Raw genomic sequence first — 25,798 nt, 5'->3', positions numbered from 1 at the left:
CACCCAGCAAAAAATGCAACTGAAGGCTGCACGCAGGCCTTGCTGTGCACTATGCAGTTTTGATGCACCTTAAGTCCCACAGACCACGCAGTGAAAAGCACTGGGTCACAGGTAGCCGTAAAAAGGATTTCTTTTTTAAAATATGTTTTTTTCAATGCAATGCAGGCTATGGAGCGTGTATTGGACTTTCCCGTGTATGGGTGTCTGTCACCATACACTGTGCAGGCAGCTGATGGCTAACAGAGAAACAATTTGTGGTTTCTTGGCGTGCACTTGGAGGCAGACAGCGCTTACGTTACACTAACTGCGGACAGAAAAAAATTTAACTGAAGGCTGAACGCAGGCCTTGCTGTGCAATACTGAGGTACTACAGCTCCCAGCAACCACAGAGTTAAATGCACACAGTCACAGGTAGCCCTAAGAAGGACCGTTGGGATTGTTGTAGACAGGATTCCACACTACCACTGTCCCTGCCTCATCAATACTTCCCCTATACTACGTAGTACCGACTGCAGCCTGAGAACGCTATAGCCTGCACGCCCGATATACATTTAATAAAAAGTGCACAACTGCTCCCAGCAGCCACAACAGTAGTGCCCTAGGTGAGCTGTGGCCCTAAGAAGGACCGTTGGGGTTCTTGTAGACACTAACACTCTCCCTATAGCAGCAGCAGCATTGTCCCTAATCTCTGCCAGCGTCTGTGAGAGGCGAACAGCGGGCGGGCCCACTTTATATACTCGGCGGTCACTTGATCTCTCCAGCCACTCACTGCAGGGGGGTGGGATAGGGCTGGAACGTCACAGGAGGAAGTTGTAATGCCTTCCCTGCATGTCTATTGGCCAGAAAATGGCGCAAATCTTTCAGGGAAGGAAATGGAATTGACTCGAACACCGCGTGGTGCTCTTCACGAGTAACGAGCATCTCGAGTACCCTAATACTCGAACGAGTATCAAGCTCAGACGAGTATGCTCGCTCATCTCTAGCTGACACCAGTTCCCCAGGACATCGGAGTGAAAGAGAGACAGAGCAAGGAAGAGGATGATTCAAGAAGATGCTGCATGAAAAAGATCTGGCCAAATGGACCTGTTGGCAACTATCGTCCCCATCCTACATTTGATTGGTGCCACCTACAACATGGTAGCCAGCTCTTTGTGTGACTAAAAAGGTTGGAAGTAGCTAAATCCAGCCATGTTTGCTGCTACTGCTCTAGCCCCTCTCCAGCCAATGCCCAGCAGCCCTTTCCCCTATTGCCCAGTACAAAAACACTGAGGTCCTTTAGGTACCAGGAAGCTGCAAGCTGTTCTTCTGATTTGTACTCCTTGGCATTGACCTGGCTTGTCTTCTGACCTCATCTACCTGGCTGCTGCCTAGAGCCCCACATTGCCCATGAGTTGCTATAAAGTCCCAGCACTGGTGTTATTCACACCTCAACTTCAATATTATGGGCTAATGAAAAAAACTAATCGTGATTATACCACTATGTACTATGTACATGTACTATGTACACTATGTACTATGTACCACTATGTACATTCCTACTGCAAGGCGGACTCTGCTTGCTATGGGCAGCAGTGACACTTTTTATTCAAGAGGCCCAGTATATAAGAAACTACATTACACTATATGAGACTAGGATGTTCTCGGCATTATGTACAATAGGCTCTCAGAGCCCAAAGCACAATATTGCCATTACTGTGATGTTCCCTGTAGGTGTGTGATGAATGTTGTATACATTTTATGAGCTGTTAATTGTTACTTTTTCATTTTTATGATCTATGTTGTTGATTTCAGGCATTTAATGTTTATACTTTGGAGGAACTTGATAAGGTGCTGATGAAGTCGTTAAAAAACAAGATTTCGTCTTGTGAATACAACCTGTATGAGCCTACACAGCACAGAATAAGTAAGTCTTTCACCCATGCCTTTTCTGAATTGTTTAACTTGACTCATTTGATAAGGATACCCCTCCTTGAATAATTTCCCAGGCATACATGGCCATAGAAATAAATATGCAGAAAGAATGTTCTTTTTTAGTGTATGCCTATAGTAGCCTACACTTGGAAGAAGTCTAATAATGTAGCCAGTAATGTAACCATCAGCCCCGGCTCCACTTCCTCATTATGGCTGACACACCGCATTGTTGGTGATTCAAAGAATGTTATCTAATAAATGGCTTCTACCGTGTTTCCCCGAAAATAAGACATTGTCTTACATAAATTTTTGCCCCAAAAGAGGCACAGTGCCTTATTTTCGGGGGTTTCCTAATACTTACCTAGCAGGTGCCGTTCAGGTCCCTCTCGCTGGGCTGCGGCGCTCCGGCAGCCTTCTGTGTAGTTTTCAGCACTGAGAGAGCATTCTCTTCCCGGTAACGGGGCTTAAATACCTCGCCTCCAGCAAAAGATTGCTGTGATTGGTTCAGGAACACCACCTTAGCCAACCAGAGCCAGCACTCAATGAACTAATCACAGCCATTCACAGCCATTATTTTCTGGCTCCAGACGCAGGTAAACTCCCTCCCCCTCCCTCTTTTTTCATCTCCCATAGGTGTCTATGGGACCCTCCATGTGAATGATTAATGTTTCGCATGGTAGCGATTTTCGGCTGACACTTTATTGTGCGGCAAAATAGCTACGTAACAGCACTAGTGTGAATAAGGCCTTATGAGCAGCTTTCTGCTTTGGCTGATAGAGGGGTCCTTAGTATGGGACCTCCTGTTATGCTGTTATTAGGCCCCAATAAGACATAGGAAAAGATGATTTCATCATGAGACAACCACTATAAATTAGAAACCTTATGATATAGTACAGAATTAGAAAAAAACATGGCTACTTTCTTCCAAAAACAGCGCTCCACCAGCCCACAGGTCATGTATAAAAGTGCAGCTCTTTTTCTTTCACTTCAGTAATGCTGAGCTGCAATACCAAACACAAACCGTGGTCAAGTGTGGCACTGTTTTTGGAAGCAAGTAGCCATGTTTTTCTAATCCCCCCTTTAAAAAATAAACCTGTATTTTCTTTCTGATGTGTAGCAGTTTGCGCAGGCATAGAAGTAGGCAGATGTGTGTGATTTGGATGTATTTAGTACCCAGTCGCACATTTGCTCCTGGTCATACAGTATGTACCGTGTTAACACCTTTATGAATATATTCAATGCAGAATCCTGATTACATTAAAGCAACTTATGTATTAATTCTACAGTTCATCTGTTCGGATGATTACAGAGATGCGCAAAATAGATACCAAAAGTTGCTCATAGAAGAAAAAAGGAAAAAGTTAAAGAACTCTAAATGAGGTCAAATTGCTGTTTGATGATAAACTCTAAGTAATGGCTCAGTGGAAGACTGTAAAATTGTAGCTTGAGGCACACAGTATTTCCATCAAAATGTGTTGTGTAATGAATTGGCTCAGAAGTTAGAAACATTAATGGCTGAAGCTTTGCTTTGAATAGTAAGCTCAGAACAGCATCTCAACATATGTTCGCTTCCCCACTTACACAATGTACAGGTCTGGAGAGTCACCGGTGATAATGAAGTGTAACCATGGTGTTAGAATGTATCCAACGACTGTCAATAAACTCCATTCAGTGGTAAAAACACATGTAATAACCAAACTACTGTGTTTCCCTAAAATAAGACCTACCCCAATAATAAGCCCTATCCTGATTTTCAGGGGGAGGGGGGATGGAGAGGGTTTTGAAATATAAGCCCTTCCCGGAAAATAATCCCAAGCTACACTACATGACAACAAAAAGCAATACCCATTTAGCAGGCAGCAGGCTTCCGTGTAGTCCTCAACGCTGAAGGAGCATCTCTTGCTTGAATACCCCGCCTCCAGCAAGTGAGTAATCCGATTGGCTAAGGAAGCACTCTTGAACCAATCAGAGCCGGCGTTGATGAACCTATCACAGTCATTCAAGGATGTCATTCAATGACAGCGTTGAGGACTACACAGAAGCCTGTCACAGCGCCGAAGGCCAGCGCGAGGGACTCGGACGCCGCCTGCTAGGTGAGTAGAAGACACCCCCCGAAAAAAAGACCCTGTGCCTCTTTTGGGGCAAAAGCCCTTCCTGGGAAATAAGCCCTAGCTACACTACATGACAAAAAAAGCAATACTCATTTAGCAGGTGGCAGGCTTCCGTGTAGTCCTTAACGTTGAAGGAGCATCTCTTGCTTGAATACCCCGCCTCCAGCAAGTGAGTGATCTGATTGGTTCAGGAGTGCTTCCTCAGCCAATCAGAGCCAGCGCTCCATGAACCAATCACAAGCATTCAATGACATCATTTAGGTCTACACAGAAGCCTTTCGCAGCGCCGGAGCCCAGCACAAGGGACCCAGACGCTGCGTGCTAGGTGAGTATAAGACACCCCCCAAAAATACGACCCTCTGCCTCTTTTGGGGCAAAAATTAATATAATACAGTGTCTAATTTTTTGGGAAACACGGTACATATATTGAATGTGAATGTTGTTCAGAATAAAGACCAACAGAAGTGAATTAATCCTCAATATCTTGGACTGATCTGCTGTGGTGCTGAAAAGTTTGTGAACTTTTCAAAATTTTGCATATTTTTGCTCAGATTTTACATCAGATTTTCAAAAAAATCAAAAGTATTATACTTGGTCACTGTTATTTATTGAGGAAAATGATCCAATGTCTTATATCTGTGAGTGGTAAAAGTAATTGCTGACTAGTCCTGCACATCGGCCCTGAACTGCAGAATTTCACTGGGAAATCAATAAACAGGGACTAATTAGGCTGCACAGCCTATCCAATCACGGCGCGGGTGTGTCTCCCACCAATGTAAACGGTCCTCAGCAGCGCAGAAAGTACAGTAAAATGTGCTATATCACACACGATAGCGTGACATTCACAGTGCAAAAAGTTGCGCTATCACAAGCATTTTTGCACTTACGGTCATCTTAAGCCACCCAAAAACGCTGAAAATTCCACACCAATTTCCTCATGTATACATGTGAGTAATTGAAGTGGAAATTCGCAGCAACAGACAAACGTGTTTGCGCATGCTTTTGCACACGTGAAACTCACACCTGCAATACGTGATGAAGCAAACCCATTGATCTCAATGGCTTCATTCTCATGAGCGGGTTTCTCGAGCACAAATCCTGTGTGCGAGAAATGATAGGACCTGCCCCAAGCTTTTTATGCAGAAAGCTGCCACAGAAATCTACATCAGGCTAAAGAAATCAAGGGGAAAGGGTGCCACCCTGCAGGCAACCGTTGTTCATGCGCAAATACAATCCATTGTGGCAAGTGTATTTATGCACATGTTCGCTTGTTGAAGCGCTCAGCTATGCTTTTGGCTGCAGAATGTGAAAATATTCCACCTGTATGAAGGAGCACCAAAGGACCTTTCACATTGGCAGAATATTTCTGTAACACCGCTGCAAAGTTTGCCACTATGCAGAAAATTCAGCAGCAAAATCTGCATAGCTAACGTGGGTTTTGATGCAGATTTATGATGTCAATTCCACATCACAGTCTGCATTTAGGCATGGCGAATTTGGTGTGGAATCTTCAGTGGCAAATTCTGCAACGCTGTTACCAAAATATTCTGTCAATATGAAAGGTCCTGGAGGCCTCATTCACACCAGCATTTTTACGTGGCTATTTAGCCACTATAAAACGTTGGCCGAAAATCACGACAATGTGAAGCACTGGATTCCAATGCATTCATTCACAAGCGATTGCACCAACCAAACAAAAATCTCGCTGCGTGAAAAGATATCACTTGACTTATCTTTTGTCAAAAAATGCTGAAAGCTCCCATAGACTTCTATGGGAGCTGAAAAAAAGAAAAGGGGGAGGGAGTTTAGCTGCGTCTCAGTTCTGCTAGTATAGATCCACTTTATTCTACTATATGCCACAACCCGGTGGCCTCTCAGTGTATCCGGTCCGGCGGGAAGGGAGCACTATGAAGGGAGAAGCCGAATAGAGTGGCCTCCCATCACAGCGCTCGGGGACAGTGACATATTAGCATGCCGGAAGAGGGATAGGGACAGATTGGGGCGCGGGGCTCATGAAAATAAATGATACATAATACAGGCGCTCATTAATAAACTGTAATATGAGAAAAGAACAGTTGTGTCTGCAGCTGCTGTATAGAGAACTGGTGCAGATAAATCTGGATGGAGCGCCCCCTACTGTTATATAGCTAAGTGAAGATGAATTTCTCACCCTGGTCTTCAGCTAGTTGCATAGCAGAAGAGGGGTTTTACAAGAAAAATGTACAGAATATATATATATATATATATATATACATATATATATATATATATATATATATATATATATATATATATATATATATATATACTAGCTGATATACCCGGCTTCGCCCGATTTAATTTGGTACTGGTGTTTATCTGGTGTTCACACGGAAATCTTATGAAGTCGTGGTTGCTTTAGAGATACCGGAAAAACATATGTTCACCATTTTGCATAGTTCTCTGTGTTACCCAGAAAACACCACATGAAGGGAACCATGCGACGTTTCCTTTATATAAAATGACATCAGGAAGTGAGAGAATTAGATTCCATGCGTAAAATGTGGACGCTAATTCTTTTCCGCTTAGAATTGAACAATCGAGGTGGGACCCATTAGCTTTTCCTATTTATGACATAATCAATGCTCGTGCCAAATTTCATGTTTCTATGACACCGGAAAGTGAGAAAATTACATTTCGTACGTAAAATTTGAACGCTAATTCTTTTGCGCTAGAATTGAATATTCAAGCTGGGACCCATTAACATTTCCTATTTATGACATAATCAATGCTCGTGCCAAATTTCATGTTTCTATGAGACCGGAAAGTGAGAAAATTACATTCCGTACGTAAAATTTGGATGCTAATTCTTTTGCGCATAGAATTGAATAATGGAGTTGGGACCCATTAGCTTTTTCTATTTATGACATAATCAATGCTCATGCCAAATTTCACATTTCTATGACACTGGAAAGTGAGAAAATACATTCCGTACGTAAAATTTGGACGCTAATTCTTTTGCGCATAGAATTGAATAATCGAGTTGGGACCCATTAACTTTTCCTATTTATGACATAATCAATGCCCGTGCCAAATTTCACGTTTCTATGTGAGAAAATTACATTCCGTACGTAAAATTTGGACGCTAATTCTTTTGCGCATAGAATTGAATAATGGAGTTGGGACCCGTTAGTTTTTCCTATTTATGACATATTCAATGCCTGTGCCAAATTTTAAGTTTCTATGTGAGAAAATTACATTCCGTACGTAAAATTTGGACGCTAATTCTTTTGCGCATAGAATTGAATAATCAAGTTGGGACCCATAAGCTTTTCCTATTTATGACATAATCAATGCTTATGCCAAATTTCACGTTTCTATGACACTGGAAAGTGAAAGAATTAGATTCCGTACGTAAAATTTGGACGCTTATTATTTTGCGCATAGAATTGAATAATCAAGTTGGGACCTATGAACATTTCCTATTTATGACATATCCAGTGCCCGTGCCAAGTTTTAAGTTTCTATAACATTAGGAAGTGAGAGATTTAGATTATGTACGTTAAATTTCGACGCCAATTCTTTTGCGCTAGAATTGAATAATCGAGTTGGGACCCAATTACTTTTCCTATTTTGGAGATAATCTATGCTCGTGCCAAAATTCATGTTTCTACGATATCGGGAAGTTGGAGAACTTTTGGCGAATCAGTCAGTGAGTCAGTGAGGGCTTTCAGCTTTATATATATAGATAAAGGTGAAAGTCCTCACTGAATGACTCGCCACTAATTCTCTAAGTTCCCAGTGTCTTACAAACATGAAATTTGGCAGAGGCATTCTTTAGGTCCTAAATAGGAAAAGGTAAGGGGTCACAGCGCGATTATTCAATGCTAAGTGCAAAAGTGTTGGCACTCCTGTATAATGTACCTAATCTAATTCTCTAAATTCCTGCTGTTGTACAAATATGAAATTTGGCAGGAGCATTCTTTAGAACCTAAATAGGAAAAGTAAAGGGGTCACACCTCGATTATTCAATGATAACTGCAAAAGTAAGTGCACCCCTATGTAATGTAACTTCACAGTGTCGTACAAGTGTGAAATTTGGAATGAGCATTCTTTAGGTCCTAAATAGGAAAAGTAAAGGGGTCACAACTAGAGATGAGCGAACACCAAAATGTTCGGGTGCTCGTTATTCGGAACGAACTTCCCGCGATGCTCGAGGGTTCGTTTCGAACAACGAACCCCATTGAAGTCAATGGGCGACCAGAGCATTTTTGTATTTCGCCAATGCTCGCTAAGGTTTTCATTAGAGATGAGCGAACGCGTTCGTCCGAGCTTGATATTCGTGCGAATATTAGGGTGTTCGGGATGTTCGTTATTCGTGACGAACACCATGCGGTGTTCTGGTTACTTTCACTTCCTTCCCTGAGACGTTAGCGCGCTTTTCTGGCCAATTGAAAGACAGGGAAGGCATTACAACTTCCCCCTGCAACGTTTAAGCCCTATACCACCCCCCTGCTGTGAGTGGCTGGCGAGATCAGGTGTTCGCCTAATATAAAAGTCGGCCCCTCCCGCGGCTCGCCTCAGATGCGGTGTGAGTTAGATGAGGGACAGTGCTGTTTATACCGGAGCTGCTGTAGGGAAAGAATTGGTAGTTAGTGTAGGCTTCAAGACCCCCCAAAGGTCCTTATTAGGGCCACTGATAGCTGTGTGTTGGCTGCTGTTAGCAGTGGGATTTTTTTTTTCTCAAAATCGCCTCTGCAGACCGTTGCACCTGGCATTAGGGACAGAAGTGCTGCATAGGCAGGGAGAGTGTTAGGAGTGAGTGTAGCCTTCAAGAACCTCAACGGTCCTTTCTAGGGCCATATTTATCCGTGTGCAGTACTGTCCAGGCTGCTGTTGGCTGTGCTGCATTTTTTTTGGGCTTCTCAAAATCGCCTCTGCAGAGCATTCCACCCTCCATTGATACTGCAGGGAAAGAATTGTATAGGCAGGGCCACAACACAGTTATTATTCATAGAATATACGCAGTGCTGCCTGTTGGTGGGAAAAAACTGAAAACAAATCTATTTGTCCAGCCTGTGTCCGTCCTTACGGGCGGTGGACACGTGTGAGCTGCGTGAAAAACATTGCTAAATCATACGCAGCCAGCTACGCTTTACTGCTGGGTTCGCCATTTGCTTTCCTTAATTGGGAAAAAAAATACCTGCTCTCCAAGAGTTATAATAACTCTGCTACCCTCACGTTCTGTGACACATAAGCAGGGACACAGCGCAGTTATTAAACTTCGCAGGTTCATTGAATATACGCAGTGCTGCCTGTTGGTGGGAAAAAACTGAAAAGAAATCTATTTGTCCAGCCTGTGTCCGTCCTTACGCCTGTGGAGACGTGTGAGCTGCGTGAAAAACATTGCTAAATCATACGCAGCCAGCTACGCTTTACTGCTGGGTTCGCCATTTGCTTTCCTTAATTGGGAAAAAAAATACCTGCTCTCCAAGAGTTATAATAACTCTGCTACCCTCACGTTCTGTGACACATAAGCAGGGACACAGCGCAGTTATTAAACTTCGCAGGTTCATTGAATATACGCAGTGCTGCCTGTTGGTGGGAAAAAACTGAAAAGAAATCTATTTGTCCAGCCTGTGTCCGTCCTTACGCCTGTGGAGACGTGTGAGCTGCGTGAAAAACATTGCTAAATCATACGCAGCCAGCTACGCTTTACTGCTGGGTTCGCCATTTGCTTTCCTTAATTGGGAAAAAAAATACCTGCTCTCCAAGAGTTATAATAACTCTGCTACCCTCACGTTCTGTGACACATAAGCAGGGACACAGCGCAGTTATTAAACTTCGCAGGTTCATTGAATATACGCAGTGCTGCCTGTTGGTGGGAAAAAACTGAAAAGAAATCTATTTGTCCAGCCTGTGTCCGTCCTTACGCCTGTGGAGACGTGTGAGCTGCGTGAAAAACATTGCTAAATCATACGCAGCCAGCTACGCTTTACTGCTGGGTTCGCCATTTGCTTTCCTTAATTGGGAAAAAAAATACCTGCTCTCCAAGAGTTATAATAACTCTGCTACCCTCACGTTCTGTGACACATAAGCAGGGACACAGCGCAGTTATTAAACTTCGCAGGTTCATTGAATATACGCAGTGCTGCCTGTTGGTGGGAAAAAACTGAAAAGAAATCTATTTGTCCAGCCTGTGTCCGTCCTTACGCCTGTGGAGACGTGTGAGCTGCGTGAAAAACATTGCTAAATCATACGCAGCCAGCTACGCTTTACTGCTGGGTTCGCCATTTGCTTTCCTTAATTGGGAAAAAAAATACCTGCTCTGCCACAGTTAATAACTCTGCTACCCTCACGTTCTGTGACACATAAGCAGGGACACAGCACAGTTATTAAACTTAGATAATTCATTCACTAGAGGCAGTGGGGCCTTTCGTTTTCCAAAAAGGGCAAAAATTATATTTGGCCTGCAGTCTTGCGCCAATTTATTTCCTGCCTGGGAAATCTAATCACTGGTAATACAGCATGCTGAGGGGTAGGGGTAAGCCTAGAGGACGTGGACGTGGACGTGGCCGAGGACGCGGAGGGCCAAGTGAGGGTGTGGGCACAGGCCAAGCTCCTGATCCAGGTGTGTCGCAGCTGTCTGCTGCGCGATTAGGAGAGAGGCACGTTTCTGGCGTCCCCACATTCATCGCCCAATTAATGGGTCCACGCGGGAGACGGTTATTAGAAAATGAGCAGTGTGAGCAGGTCCTGTCCTGGATGGCAGAAAGTGCTTCGAGCAACCTATCGTCTACCCGCAGTTCTGCGCCGTCCACTGCTGCCAATCCGAATCCTCTGTCTGCTGCTCCTCCTTCCTCCCAGCCTCCTCACTCCACTACAATGACACCTGCTCAGGAGCGGGAACACTCCCAGGAACTGTTCTCGGGCCCCTGCTTAGATTGGGCAGCAGCGGTTCCTCTCCCACCAGAGGAGTTTATCGTCACTGATGCCCAACCATTCGAAAGTTCCCGGGGTCCGGGGGAAGAGGCTGGGGACTTCCGCCAACTGTCTCAACAACTTTCTGTGGGTGAGGAGGACGATGACGATCAGACACAGTTGTCTTGCAGTGAGGTAGTAGTAAGGGCAGTAAGTCCCAGGGAGCAGCGCACAGAGGATTCGGAGGAAGAGCAGCAGGACGATGAGGTGACTGACCCCACCTGGTGTGCAACGCTTACTCAGGAGGACAGGTCTTCAGAGGGGGAGTCAAGGGCATCAGCAGGGCAGGTTGCAAGAGGCAGTGCAGTGGCCAGGGGTAGAGGCAGGGCCAGACCGAATAATCCACCAAGTGTTTCCCAAAGCGCCCCCTCGCGCCATGCCACCCTGCGGAGGCCGAGGTGCTCTAAGGTCTGGCAGTTTTTCACAGAGACGCCTGACGACCGACGAACAGTGGTGTGCAACCTTTGTCGCGCAAAGCTCAGCCGGGGAGCCAACACCAACAGCCTCACCACCACCACCATGCGCAGACATATGATGGCCAAGCACCCCGCAAGGTGGGACAAAGGCCGTTCACCGCCTCCGGTTTGCACCCCTGCCTCTCCCCCTGTGCCCCAACCTGCCACTGAGATGCAACCCCCCTCTCAGGACACAGGCACTACCGCCTCATGGCCTGCACCCACACCCTCATCTCCGCTGTCCTCGGCCCCATCCAGCAGTGTAGTTCAGCGCACCGTTCAGCCGTCGCTTGCGCAAGTGTTCGAGCGCAAGCGCAAGTACGCCGCCACGCACCCGCACGCTCAAACGTTAACCGTCCGCATCGCAAAATTCATCAGCCTTGAGATGCTGCCGTATAGGGTTGTGGAAACGGAGTCCTTCAAAAGTATCATGGAGGCGGCGGCCCCGCGCTACTCAGTTCCCAGTCGCCACTACTTTTCCCGATGTGCCGTCCCAGCCCTGCACGACCACGTCTCCCGCAACATTGTGCGCGCCCTCACCAACGCGGTTACTGTCACGGTCCACTTAACTACGGGCACGTGGACAAGCACAGGCGGGCAGGGCCACTACATCTCCCTGACGGCACATTGGGTGAATTTAGTGGAGGCTGGGACAGAGTCAGAGCCTGGGACCGCTCACGTCCTACCCACCCCCAGAATTGCGGGCCCCAGCTCGGTGGTGGTATCTGCGGAGGTGTATGCTTCCTCCACTAAAGCACCCTCCTCCTCCTCCTCCTCCTCTGTCTCACAATCAAGATGTGTTAGCAGCAGCATGTCGCCAGCAGTCGGTGTCGCGCGGTGTGGCAGCACAGCGGTGGGCAAGCGTCAGCAGGCCGTGCTGAAACTACTCAGCTTAGGCGATAAGAGGCACACGGCCCACGAACTGCTGCAGGGTCTGACACAGCAGACCGACCGCTGGCTTGCGCCGCTGAGCCTCCAACCGGGCATGGTCGTGTGTGACAACGGCCGTAACCTGGTGGCGGCTCTGCAGCTCGGCAGCCTCACGCACGTGCCATGCCTGGCCCACGTCTTTAATTTGGTGGTTCAGCGGTTTCTGAAAAGCTACCCACGCTTGTCAGACCTGCTCGTAAAGGCGCGCCGGCTCTGCGCACATTTCCGCAAATCCCACACGCACGCTGCCACCCTGCGCACCCTGCAACATCACTTTAAGCTGCCAGTGCACCGACTGCTGTGCGACGTGCCCACACGGTGGAACTCTACGCTCCACATGTTGGCCAGGCTCTATGAACAGCGTAGAGCTATAGTCGAATACCAACTCCAACATGGGCGGCGCAGTGGGAGTCAGCCTCCTCAATTCCTTTCAGAAGAGTGGGCCTGGTTGGCAGACATCTGCCATGTCCTTGGTAATTTTGAGGAGTCTACCCAGGTGGTGAGCGGCGATGCTACAATCATTAGCGTCACCATTCCTCTGCTATGCATCTTGAGAAATTCCCTGCAAACCATAAAGGCAGCTGCTTTGCGCTCGGAAACGGGGGCGGGGGAAGACAGTATGCCGCTGGATAGTCAGGGCACCCTCCTGTCTATTTCTCAGCGCGTACAGGAGGAGGAGGAGGAGCATGAGGAGGATGAGGAGGAGGGGGAAGAGACAGCTTGGCCCGCTGCTGACGGTACACCGGCTGATTGCCTGTCATCCTTTCAGCGTGTATGGCCTGAGGAGGAGGAGGAGGAGGAGGATCCTGAAAGTGATCTTCCTAGTGAAGACAGCCATGTGTTGCGTACAGGTACCCTGGCACACATGGCTGACTTCATGTTAGGATGCCTTTCTCGTGACCCTCGCGTTGCACGCATTCTGGCCACTACGGATTACTGGGTGTACACACTGCTCGATCCACGGTATAAGGAGAACCTGCCCACTCTGATTCCCGAAGAGGAAAGGGGTTCGAGAGTGTTGCTATACCACAGGACCCTTGCGGACAAGCTGATGGTAAAATTCCCAGCCGACAGCGCTAGTGGCAGAAGGCGCAGTTCCGAGGGCCATGTTGCAGGGGATGTGCGTAGATCGAGCAGCATGTACATCCCAGGCAGTGCAACAGTCTTTAAGGGCCTGGCCAGCTTTATGGCTCCCCACCAAGACTGTGTCACCGCTCCCCAGTCACGGCTGAGTCGGCGGGAGCACTGCAAAAGGATGGTGAGGGAGTACGTAGCGGATCGCACGACCATCCTTGGTGACGCCTCTGCCCCCTACAACTACTGGGTGTCGAAGCTGGACACGTGGCCTGAACTAGCCCTGTATGCCCTTGAGGTGCTTGCTTGTCCTGCGGCTAGCGTGTTGTCGGAGAGGGTGTTTAGTGCGGCTGGGGAAATCATCACAGATAAGCGTAGCCGCTTGTCAACCGACAGTGCCGACAGGCTAACACTCATCAAGATGAACAAAGGCTGGATTTCGCCAGACTTCTGTTCTCCACCAGCGGACAGCAGCGATACGTAAGCAATACGTAGGCTGCACCCGCGGATGGAAGCTACGTTCTCTCTCACCATCCAAAACGGGGACATTTCTGCTTCATCAATCTGTGTCTAATATTCCTCCTCCTCCTCCTCCTGCTCCTCCTCCTGAAACCTCACGTAATCACGCTGAACGGGCAATTTTTCTTAGGGCCACAAGGCTCACTCAAATAATTTTTCGGAACAATTTTTATAAGTTTCAATGCGCTTAAAAGCATTGCAACTTTAACTTGAACCAATTTTTCGTTACACTGGGCTGCCTCCAGGCCTAGTTACCACTTAAGCCACATTAACCAAAGCGATTAATGGGTTTCACCTGCCCTCTTGGCTGGCCATGGCCAATTTTTGGGATGTACATTAGTACTGTTGATACAGCAATTTTTGTGGGCCCTCGCCTACAGTGTAATCAAATTTATTTTTAGCCCACCTGCATTACAGCTGACGTTACCTCAGCTGTGTTGGGCAATGCAATGGGATATTTCTATGTACCGCCGGTGGCTTCCTGGCACCCACCCAGGCAGTGGGTCCACAGGGAGTTTAACCTACATGTGTCCACTTCTAAAGAACCCCAGTCTGACTGGGGCATGCAGTGTGGGCCGAAGCCCACCTGCATTATGCACGACATTACTACCTCAGCTGTATTGGGCAATGCAATGGGATATTTTTGTGTACCGCCGGTGGGTTCCAGGGAGCCACCCATGCTGTAGGTGCACACGGAGTTTTTAACACATCTGTACACTTGTAAAGAACCCCAGTCTGACTGGGGCATGCAGTGTGGGCCGAAGCCCACCTGTATTACGCACGACATTACTACCTCAGCTGTGTTGGGCAATGCAATGGGATATTTCTATGTACCGCCGGTGGCTTCCTGGCACCCACCCAGGCAGTGGGTCCACAGGGAGTTTAACCTACATGTGTCCACTTCTAAAGAACCCCAGTCTGACTGGGGCATGCAGTGTGGGCCGAAGCCCACCTGCATTATGCACGACATTACTACCTCAGCTGTGTTGGGCAATGCAATGGGATATTTCTTTGTACCGCCGGTGGCTTCCTGGCACCCACCCAGGCAGTGGGTCCACAGGGAGTTTAACCTACATGTGTCCACTTCTAAAGAACACCAGTCTGACTGGGGCATGCAGTGTGGGCCGAAGCCCACCTGTATTACGCACGACATTACTACCTCAGCTGTGTTGGGCAATGCAATGGGATATTTCTATGTACCGCCGGTGGCTTCCTGGCACCCACCCATGCTGTCGGTCCACAGGGACTTCACAATAGGGAGTTGTACCTGCCTGTGTCTATGAATTAAAAAGCCCGGTCTAACTGGGGCATGCAGACACCTTGACAGAATGAATAGTGTGTGGCACATAGGTTCCCCATTGCTATGCCTACGTGTGCAGCTCCTGATGGCGGTGGCACAGGATTCTATTTCTCATTGCTTCTGTACAGCATTGTGGGCTATCGACCCGCCACTTTTAAAGAGGGTCGCTGCCTAGCCGTGCCAACCCTCTGCAGTGTGTGCCTGCGGTTCCTCCTCATGGCAGACGCACTTCTAAATAGACATGAGGGTGGTGTGGCATGAGGGCAGCTGAAGGCTGCGCAGGGACACTTTGGTGTGCGCTGTGGGGGGGAGGGGGGGCGGTTGGTCAGCATGTAACCCAAGAGAAGTGGCAGCGGAGTGTCATCCAGGCAGTGATTGTGCTTTGTTGTAGCTAGTGTGGTGCTTAGCAAAGGTATGCCATGCTAATGAGGGCTTTTCAGAAGTAAAAGTTGTTGGGAGGGGGGGGGGCCCACTCTTGCCGGTATTGTGGCTTAATAGTGGGACCTGTGAACTTGCTGTATCAACAGTACTAATGTACATCCCAAAAATTGGCCATGGCCAGCCAAGAGGGCAGGTGAAACCCATTAATCGCTTTGGTTAATGTGGCTTAAGTGGTAACTAGGCCTGGAGGCAGCCCAGTGTAACGAAAAATTGGTTCAGTTCCAACGCTTTTAAGCGCATTGAAACTTATAAAAATTGTTCAGAAAAATTATTTGAGTGAGCCTTGTGGCCCTAAGAAAAATTGCCCGTTCAGCGTGATTACGTGAGGTTTCAGGAGGAGGAGCAGGAGGAGGAGGAGGAATATTAGACACAGATTGATGAAGCAGAAATGTCCCCGTTTTGGATGGTGAGAGAGAACGTAGCTTCCATCCGCGGGTGCAGCCTACGTATTGCTTACGTATCGCTGCTGTCCGCTGGTGGAGAACAGAAGTCTGGGGAAATCCAGCCTTTGTTCATCTTGATGAGTGTTAGCCTGTCGGCACTGTCGGTTGACAAGCGGCTACGCTTATCTGTGATGATTCCCCCAGCCGCACTAAACACCCTCTCCGACAAGACGCTAGCCGCAGGACAAGCAAGCACCTCCAGGGCATACAGCGCTAGTTCAGGCCACGTGTCCAGCTTCGACACCCAGTAGTTGTAGGGGGCAGAGGCGTCACCAAGGATGGTCGTGCGATCCGCTACGTACTCCCTCACCATCCTTTTACAGTGCTCCCGCCGACTCAGCCGTGACTGGGGAGCGGTGACACAGTCTTGGTGGGGAGCCATAAAGCTGGCCAGGCCCTTAAAGACTGTTGCACTGCCTGGGATGTACATGCTGCTCGATCTACGCACATCCCCTGCTACCTTGCCCTCGGTACTGCGCCTTCTGCCACTAGCGCTGTCGGCTGGGAATTTTACCATCAGCTTGTCCGCAAGGGTCCTGTGGTATAGCAACACTCTCGAACCCCTTTCCTCTTCGGGAATCAGAGTGGGCAGGTTCTCCTTATACCGTGGATCGAGCAGTGTGTACACCCAGTAATCCGTCGTGGCCAGAATGCGTGCAACGCGAGGGTCACGAGAAAGGCATCCTGTGATAGACATGATAATTATTTAGTATAAAATGTCTATCAATATTTGTATATAACCCAAATGTATTTTGCTATTGTAATGACTTTCAGCTCTGAGGAGTTCAAAGGACACACACAATCTAATCATGGTATTTGCTAGCCAATGGATGGGTGATGGATTTGCTCTAAATACATCGAAGTTGCTCAACCAGTTTCTAAGAAGTTAAAGGGCCATAGTGTCGTGTATATCCTGTGTGTTTACCTAGGCCCCCTTCCACTCTTCAAACACAAGCTAGTTAAACACATCTTGTCAACTACACAGAATTCCTTAAGGTTGTCTGCATGCTAAAGAATACAAAGTCCATACTATGGCGGACGTGAGAGAGGGTGGGCAGAGAGGTGGGCAGAGAGGTGGGGGATTCTGTATGATCCGACAAATGAGAATCCTATATGTTACTGATGTAACCTGTTGCACGCCCATTGTGTGTCTGTACAATAAAAGGCCCTGTCTGGCTGTTTCTGGACGGAGAGCCATTTTTAACATGAGATTCATACCTTGTGTTTGACTTGGTCAGTGTGCGCATACTGCTTCCACACAATTAGGAAAGCGACAAAATACCCCAAAGCCTGCTGGAGAAATCATATTCCAGATCAATCCTAACATGAAGTCAGCCATGTGTGCCAGGGTACCTGTACGCAACACATGGCTGTCTTCACTAGGAAGATCACTTTCAGGATCCTCCTCCTCCTCCTCCTCCTCATCAGGCCATACACGCTGAAAGGATGACAGGCAATCAGCCGGTGTACCGTCAGCAGCGGCCCAAGCTGTCTCTTCCCCCTCCTCCTCATCCTCCTCCTCCTCCTCCTGTACGCGCTGAGAAATAGACAGGAGGGTGCCCTGACTATCCAGCGGCATACTGTCTTCCCCCGCCCCCGTTTCCGAGCGCAAAGCAGCTGCCTTTATGGTTTGCAGGGAATTTCTCAAGATGCATAGCAGAGGAATGGTGACGCTAATGATTGTAGCATCGCCGCTCACCACCTGGGTAGACTCCTCAAAATTACCAAGGACATGGCAGATGTCTGCCAACCAGGCCCACTCTTCTGAAAGGAATTGAGGAGGCTGACTCCCACTGCGCCGCCCATGTTGGAGTTGGTATTCGACTATAGCTCTACGCTGTTCATAGAGCCTGGCCAACATGTGGAGCGTAGAGTTCCACCGTGTGGGCACGTCGCACAGCAGTCGGTGCACTGGCAGCTTAAAGTGATGTTGCAGGGTGCGCAGGGTGGCAGCGTCCGTGTGGGACTTGCGAAAATGTGCGCAGAGCCGGCGCGCCTTTACGAGCAGGTCTGACAAGCGTGGGTAGCTTTTCAGAAACCGCTGAACCACCAAATTAAAGACGTGGGCCAGGCATGGCACGTGCGTGAGGCTGCCGAGCTGCAGAGCCGCCACCAGGTTACGGCCGTTGTCACACACGACCATGCCCGGTTGGAGGCTCAGCGGCGCAAGCCAGCGGTCGGTCTGCTGTGTCAGACCCTGCAGCAGTTCGTGGGCCGTGTGCCTCTTATCGCCTAAGCTGAGTAGTTTCAGCACGGCCTGCTGACGCTTGCCCACCGCTGTGCTGCCACACCGCGCGACACCGACTGCTGGCGACATGCTGCTGCTAACACATCTTGATTGCGAGACAGAGGAGGAGGAGGAGGAGGAGGAGGGTGCTTTAGTGGAGGAAGCATACCCCTCCGCAGATACCACCACCGAGCTGGCGCCCGCAATTCTGGGGGTGGGTAGGACGTGAGCGGTCCCAGGCTCTGACTCTGTCCCAGCCTCCACTAAATTCACCCAATGTGCCGTCAGGGAGATGTAGTGGCCCTGCCCGCCTGTGCTTCTCCACGTGTCCGTAGTTAAGTGGACCGTGGCAGTAACCGCGTTGGTGAGGGCGCGTACAATGTTGCGGGAGACGTGGTCGTGCAGGGCTGGGACGGCACATCGGGAAAAGTAGTGGCGACTGGGAACTGAGTAGCGCGGGGCCGCCGCCTCCATGATACTTTTGAAGGACTCCGTTTCCACAACCCTATACGGCAGCATCTCAAGGCTGATGAATTTTGCTATGCGGACGGTTAACGTTTGAGCGTGCGGGTGCGTGGCGGCGTACTTGCGCTTGCGCTCCAACAGTTGCGCAAGCGACGGCTGGACGGTGCGCTGAACTACACTGCTGGATGGGGCCGAGGACAGCGGAGGTGAGGGTGTGGGTGCAGGCCAGGAGACGGTAGTGCCTGTGTCCTGAGAGGGGGGTTGCATCTCAGCGGCAGGTTGGGGCACAGGGGGAGAGGCAGGGGTGCAAACCGGAGGCGCTGAAAGGCCTTCGTCCCACCTTGCGGGGTGCTTGGCCATCATATGTCTGCGCATGGTGGTGGTGGTGAGGCTGTTGGTGTTGGCTCCCCGGCTGAGCTTTGCGCGACAAAGGTTGCACACCACTGTTCGTCGGTCGTCAGGCGTCTCTGTGAAAAACTGCCAGACCTTAGAGCACCTCGGCCTCTGCAGGGTGGCATGGCGCGAGGGGGCGCTTTGGGAAACACTTGGTGGATTATTCGGTCTGGCCCTGCCTCTACCCCTGGCCACCGCACTGCCTCTTGCAACCTGCCCTGCTGATGCCCTTGACTCCCCCTCTGAAGACCTGTCCTCCTGAGTAAGCGTTGCACACCAGGTGGGGTCAGTCACCTCATCGTCCTGCTGCTCTTCCTCCGAATCCTCTGTGCGCTGCTCCCTCGGACTTACTGCCCTTACTACTACCTCACTGCAAGACAACTGTGTCTGATCGTCATCGTCCTCCTCACCCACAGAAAGTTGTTGAGACAGTTGGCGGAAGTCCCCAGCCTCTTCCCCCGGACCCCGGGAACTTTCGAATGGTTGGGCATCAGTGACGATAAACTCCTCTGGTGGGAGAGGAACCACTGCTGCCCAATCTAAGCAGGGGCCCGAGAACAGTTCCTGGGAGTGTTCCCGCTCCTGAGCAGGTGTTATTGTAGTGGAGTGAGGAGGCTGGGAGGAAGGAGGAGCAGCAGACAGAGGATTCGGATTGGCAGCAGTGGACGGCGCAGAACTGCGGGTAGACGATAGGTTGCTCGAAGCACTTTCTGCCATCCAGGACAGGACCTGCTCACACTGCTCATTTTCTAATAACCGTCTCCCGCGTGGACCCATTAATTGGGCGATGAATGTGGGGACACCAGAAACGTGCCTCTCTCCTAATCGCGCAGCAGTCGGCTGCGACACACCTGGATCAGGAGCTTGGCCTGTGCCCACACCCTGACTTGGCCCTCCGCGTCCTCGGCCGCGTCCACGTCCTCTAGGCCTACCCCTACCCCTCAGCATGCTGTATTACCAGTGATTTGATTTCACAGGCAGCTAATAAATTGGCGCAAGACTGCAGGCCAAATATAATTTTTTCCCTTTTTTGAAAACGAAAGGCCCCACTGCCTCTAGTGAATGAATAATCTAAGTTTAATAACTGTGCTGTTTTCCTGCTAATGTGTCACAGAACGTGAGGGTAGCAGAGTTATTAACTGTGGCAGAGCAGGTATTTTTTTTCCCGATTAAGGAAAGCAAATGGCGAAGCCAGGAGTAAAACGTAGCTGGGTGCGTATGATTTTTACAGGTTGCACACGCAGCCGACACGTGTCCACCGGCGTTAGGACGGACAGAGGCAGGACAAATAGAATTATTTTCCGTTTTTTTGCACCAAAAGGCAGCACTGCGTATATTCTATGAACATGAGAAGTTTAATAATTGTGCTGTTTTCCTGCTAATGTGTCACAGAACGTGAGGGTAGCAGAGTTATTAACTGTGGCAGAGCAGGTATTTTTTTTCCCAATTAAGGAAAGCAAATGGCGAAGCCAGGAGTAAAACGTAGCTGGGTGCGTATGATTTTTACAGGTTGCACACGCAGCCGACACGTGTCCACCGGCGTTAGGACGGACAGAGGCAGGACAAATAGAATTATTTTCCGTTTTTTTGCACCAAAAGGCAGCACTGCGTATATTCTATGAACATGAGAAGTTTAATAACTGTGCTGTTTTCCTGCTAATGTGTCACAGAACGTGAGGGTAGCAGAGTTATTAACTGTGGCAGAGCAGGTATTTTTTTTCCCAATTAAGGAAAGCAAATGGCGAAGCCAGGAGTAAAACGTAGCTGGGTGCGTATGATTTTTACAGGTTGCACACGCAGCCGACACGTGTCCACCGGCGTTAGGACGGACAGAGGCAGGACAAATAGAATTATTTTCACTTGTTTTACAAGCAAAAGGCAGCACTGCATATATTCTATGAACATGAGAAGTTTAATAACTGTGCTGTTTTCCTGCTAATGTGTCACAGAACGTGAGGGTAGCAGAGTTATTAACTGTGGCAGAGCAGGTATTTTTTTTCCCAATTAAGGAAAGCAAATGGCGAAGCCAGGAGTAAAACGTAGCTGGGTGCGTATGATTTTTACAGGTTGCACACGCAGCCGACACGTGTCCACCGGCGTTAGGACGGACAGAGGCAGGACAAATAGAATTATTTTCACTTGTTTTACAAGCAAAAGGCAGCACTGCATATATTCTATGAACATGAGAAGTTTAATAACTGTGCTGTTTTCCTGCTAATGTGTCACAGAACGTGAGGGTAGCAGAGTTATTAACTGTGGCAGAGCAGGTATTTTTTTTCCCAATTAAGGAAAGCAAATGGCGAAGCCAGGAGTAAAACGTAGCTGGGTGCGTATGATTTTTACAGGTTGCACACGCAGCCGACACGTGTCCACCGGCGTTAGGACGGACAGAGGCAGGACAAATAGAATTATTTTCACTTGTTTTACAAGCAAAAGGCAGCACTGCGTATATTCACTGAATAATAACTGTGTTGTGGCCCTGCCTATACAATTCTTTCCCTGCAGTATCAATGGAGGGTGCAATGCTCTGCAGAGGCGATTTTGAGAAGAAAAAAAAAATGCAGCACAGCTAACAGCAGCCTGGACAGTACTGCACACGGATAAATATGGCCCTAGAAAGGACCGTTGAGGTTCTTGAAGGCTACACTCACTCCTAACACTCTCCCTGCCTATGCAGCACTTCTGTCCCTAATGCCGGGTGCAACGCTCTGCAGAGCCGATTTTGAGAAAAAAAAAATGGCACTGCTAACAGCAGCCAACACACAGCTATCAGTGGCCCTAATAAGGACCTTTGGGGGGTCTTGAAGCCTACACTAACTACCAATTCTTTCCCTACAGCAGCTCCGGTACAAACAGCACTGTCCCTCATCTAACTCACACAGCATCTGAGCCGAACCGCGGGAGGGGCCGACTTTTATGTTCGGGTGACACCTGATCTTCCCAGCCACTCACAGCAGGGGGGTGGTATAGGGCTTGAACGTCACAGGGGGAAGTTGTAATGCCTTCCCTGTCTTTCAATTGGCCAAAAAAAGCGCGCTAACGTCTCAGGGAAGGAAGTGAAAGTAACCAGAACACCGCATGGTGTTCGTTACGAATAACGAACATCCCGAACACCCTAATATTCGCACGAATATCAAGCTCGGAAGAACACGTTCGCTCATCTCTAGTCACAACTCAATTATTCAATGGTAATTGCAAAAGTAAGTGCATCCCTATGTAATGTAACTTCCGGGTGTTGTACAAGTGTGAAATTTGGAACCAGCATTCTTTAAGTCCTAATTAGGAAAAGTAAAGGAGTCACAATTCTATTTTTCAATGCTAAAGTAAGTGCACTCTTATCTAATGTAACTTCCTGGTGTCGTACAAGTGTGAAATTTGGCACAAGCATTCTTTAGGTCTTAAATGAGGAGAATGAGAGTGGTGGCACATTCTGCAGAGGGACATCAGTACATGCAGCCTGAGGAGAATGTAACGCATCTCTATGTGTATACATACTTTATTCCTCGATTCCTCTTATGTAACCTTGACTTCATAAAATTTTAGAAGGCTAATAAAACCTATTGCAAAAATGCTTAGAATTGCTTATTCTGTACATTTAAAGTACGTTTGTGTATGTTTTTACTATAAAACTTTATGTATACATTAAAGTACACATTTTAATACTTTTACCAGTATGTATCTTTAACAGCATGTTTAATGGATACAAAATGCAGTGGGGATACTCTCTAATACCCCATTCAGCCAGTACCATACGGTGAGGAAAAATTGTTCCAATGAAGAAATTTACAGAAATCAAACCAAGATTTTAATTGCACATTTGAGAGAAAGGGAGTAATCAGGAGAGCAATAACTTGCAAAACACAAATATATGGCAGAAATACATTGGAATGAATTTTTGATAAAGCCAAAAATACAACTGAATGCAAATACAATTTTTTCACCACATTTAATTCAGGTAATTGCTTTATTAGGAAAACATTTCAGAAGCCCTGGAACATTTTGTTCAATCATCCCTTTTTAAATAAGTACTTTAATGTATCGTAGGACAATTCCCAGACTCTTAAGTGTATACTGGTTCCTAGTAAATTTTTAAAAAAACTATCTATGATATTCGGAAGCTTCTAATGCGGCAAACCACAGCAACCCAAATTGTCAAACTATCACACATGACACCAAATCTGGAACATCCAATACTATTTCGGGAAATTTCTGACAAATACTTTTTTTAATTGTGTTTTGGAATTCGTTGTCTACTTAATTGAATGCAGATATAGCTTGCCATATTTTGGCAGGATGAGCCCGACACTGTGAGTCTATCTCAATAAAGAGCATTACAATGTGAACACAGGATTTGTCAAGCAAAGTGACTGGCGACATCATGATTATGCTTTAAGAACATCAAAATCTCCCTGAACAGAACAAATCCCCCATTATATCCAGACTCACTTGCTGCACTCAGAAATAGTCTGCCATGGTACATTTTTAAGTTTCATTCTCTTCATCCTGAAAACTTTATTGAGTTACTCAAAACTACTTTCTGATGATTTTCCATCATCCCTTTTGTTATGAGTTTTATTGGAAATACATGTCATGATTCTATGACTACTACAACAAGAAATTATTTTGCCCATTATGGGTTTGTGTAACCTCACTGGTTTGTATGTTGGATGCCTATAGACAGAGTTTATAGTTAACCTATGATTACAGCTCTAGATATCTATCCAGGTAGACTTTGATTTTTGCCTATCAGGCCTTCTTAATAAAGCAATACCACAGCAGCTAATCTAAGATGTTTTCAACTGTTTCCTAGTAACAAGGTATTTTGTACATTATATTTTTGAGTTACCCTGCCGATTTGCATTTTGGCCCATCTTTTTTTTTTATGTACAATCACCCTTATATGGATTTAGAAGAGTATAATAGCATTCTACAATTCCATTGTAGCCACAGCCATATTGAAGCTTGTTTCTCCTTATTTTACAACAATTCATTTTGGTAATTGTGGACTTCCATAGCCTCGCTGACCCACTCTATATCCTTTGTCTTTTAGTTATGACTAGAGATGAGCGAGCACCAAAATGCTCGGGTGCTCGTTACTCGAGACGAACTTTTCGCGATGCTCGAGGGTTCGTTTCGAATAACGAACCCCATTGAAATCAATGGACGACCCGAGCATTTTTGTATATCGCCGATGCTCGCTAAGGTTTTCATTTGTGAAAATCTGGGCAATTCAAGAAAGTGATGGGAACGACACAGCAACGGATAGGGCAGGCGAGGGGCTACATGTTGGGCTGCATCTCAAGTTCACAGGTCCCACTATTAAGCCACAATAGCGGCAAGAGTGCCCCCCCCCCAACAACTTTTACATCTGAAAAGCCCTCATTAGCAATGCATACCTTAGCTAAGCACCACACTACCTCCAACAAAGCACAATCACTGCCTGCATGACACTCCGCTGCCACTTATCCTGTGTTACTTGCTGCCCAAACACCCCCCCCATGACCCAGTGTCCACAGCGCACACCAAACTGTCCCTGCCCAGCCTTCAGCTGCCCTCATGCCACGCCACCCTCATGTCTATTTATAAGTGCGTCTGCCAGAGGAAAAGCAGGCACACACTGCAGAGGGTTGGCACGGCTAGGCAGCGACCCTCTTTAAAAGGGGCGGGGCGATAGTCCACAATGCTGTACAGAAGCAATGAGAAATGCAATCCTGTGCCACCTCCATCTGGAGCTGCACACGTGGGCATAGCAATGGGGAACCTATGTGCCACACACTATTCATTCTGTCAAGGTGTCTGCATGCACCAGTCAGACCGTGGTTTTTTATAAATAGTCACAGGCAGGTACAACTCCGCAATGGGAATTCCGTGTGCACCCACAGCATGGGTGGCTCCCTGGAACCCACCGGCTGTACATTAATATATCCCATTGCATTGCCCATCACAGCTGAGGTAAGAATGTCATGTTTAATGCAGGTGGGCTTCGGCCCACACTGCATGCCCCAGTCAGACCGGGGTTCTTTAGAAGTGGACAGATGCATTTACAACTCCCTGTGGACCCACAGCATGGGTGGCTCCCTGAAACCCGCCGGCGGTACATAAATATATCCCATTGCATTGCCCATCACAGCTGAGGTAATAATGTCATGTTTAATGCAGGTGGTCTTCGGCCCACACTGCATGCCCCAGTCAGACCGGGGTTCTTTAGAAGTGGACACATGCAGTTACAACTCCCTGTGGACCCACAGCATGGGTGGGTACCAGGAAGCCACCGGCGGTACATAAATATATCCCATTGCATTGCCCATCACAGCTGAGGTAAGAATGTCATGTTTAATGCAGGTGGGCTTCGGCCCACACTGCATGCCCCAGTCAGGCTGGGGTTCTTTAGAAGTGGACACATGCAGTTACAACTCCCTGTGGACCCACAGCATGGGTGGGTACCAGGAAGCCACCGGCGGTACATAAATATATCCCATTGCATTGCCCATCACAGCTGAGGTAAGAATGTCATGTTTAATGCAGGTGGGCTTCGGCCCACACTGCATGCCCCAGTCAGGCTGGGGTTC

At 47.9% G+C, this 25,798-nt stretch overlaps 1 protein-coding gene across 2 annotated transcripts in view; it reads left to right on the top strand.

The window, feature by feature from the left end:
* Window positions 1-25,798, top strand: part of BANK1 (B cell scaffold protein with ankyrin repeats 1) — a 308,283-nt gene that overhangs the window by 64,471 nt on the left and 218,014 nt on the right. For both annotated transcript variants that reach the window (XM_066573970.1, XM_066573969.1), the window contains exon 6: window positions 1,792-1,903. In XM_066573970.1, the coding sequence (XP_066430067.1) occupies window positions 1,792-1,903 (112 nt within the window). The remainder of the gene's footprint in view (window positions 1-1,791; window positions 1,904-25,798) is intronic.

The sequence above is a fragment of the Eleutherodactylus coqui genome, chromosome 7 (genome assembly GCF_035609145.1).
Source record: "Eleutherodactylus coqui strain aEleCoq1 chromosome 7, aEleCoq1.hap1, whole genome shotgun sequence".
Lineage (NCBI taxonomy): Eukaryota > Metazoa > Chordata > Amphibia > Anura > Eleutherodactylidae > Eleutherodactylus > Eleutherodactylus coqui.
This window is presented reverse-complemented; position numbering and strand designations above follow the sequence as displayed.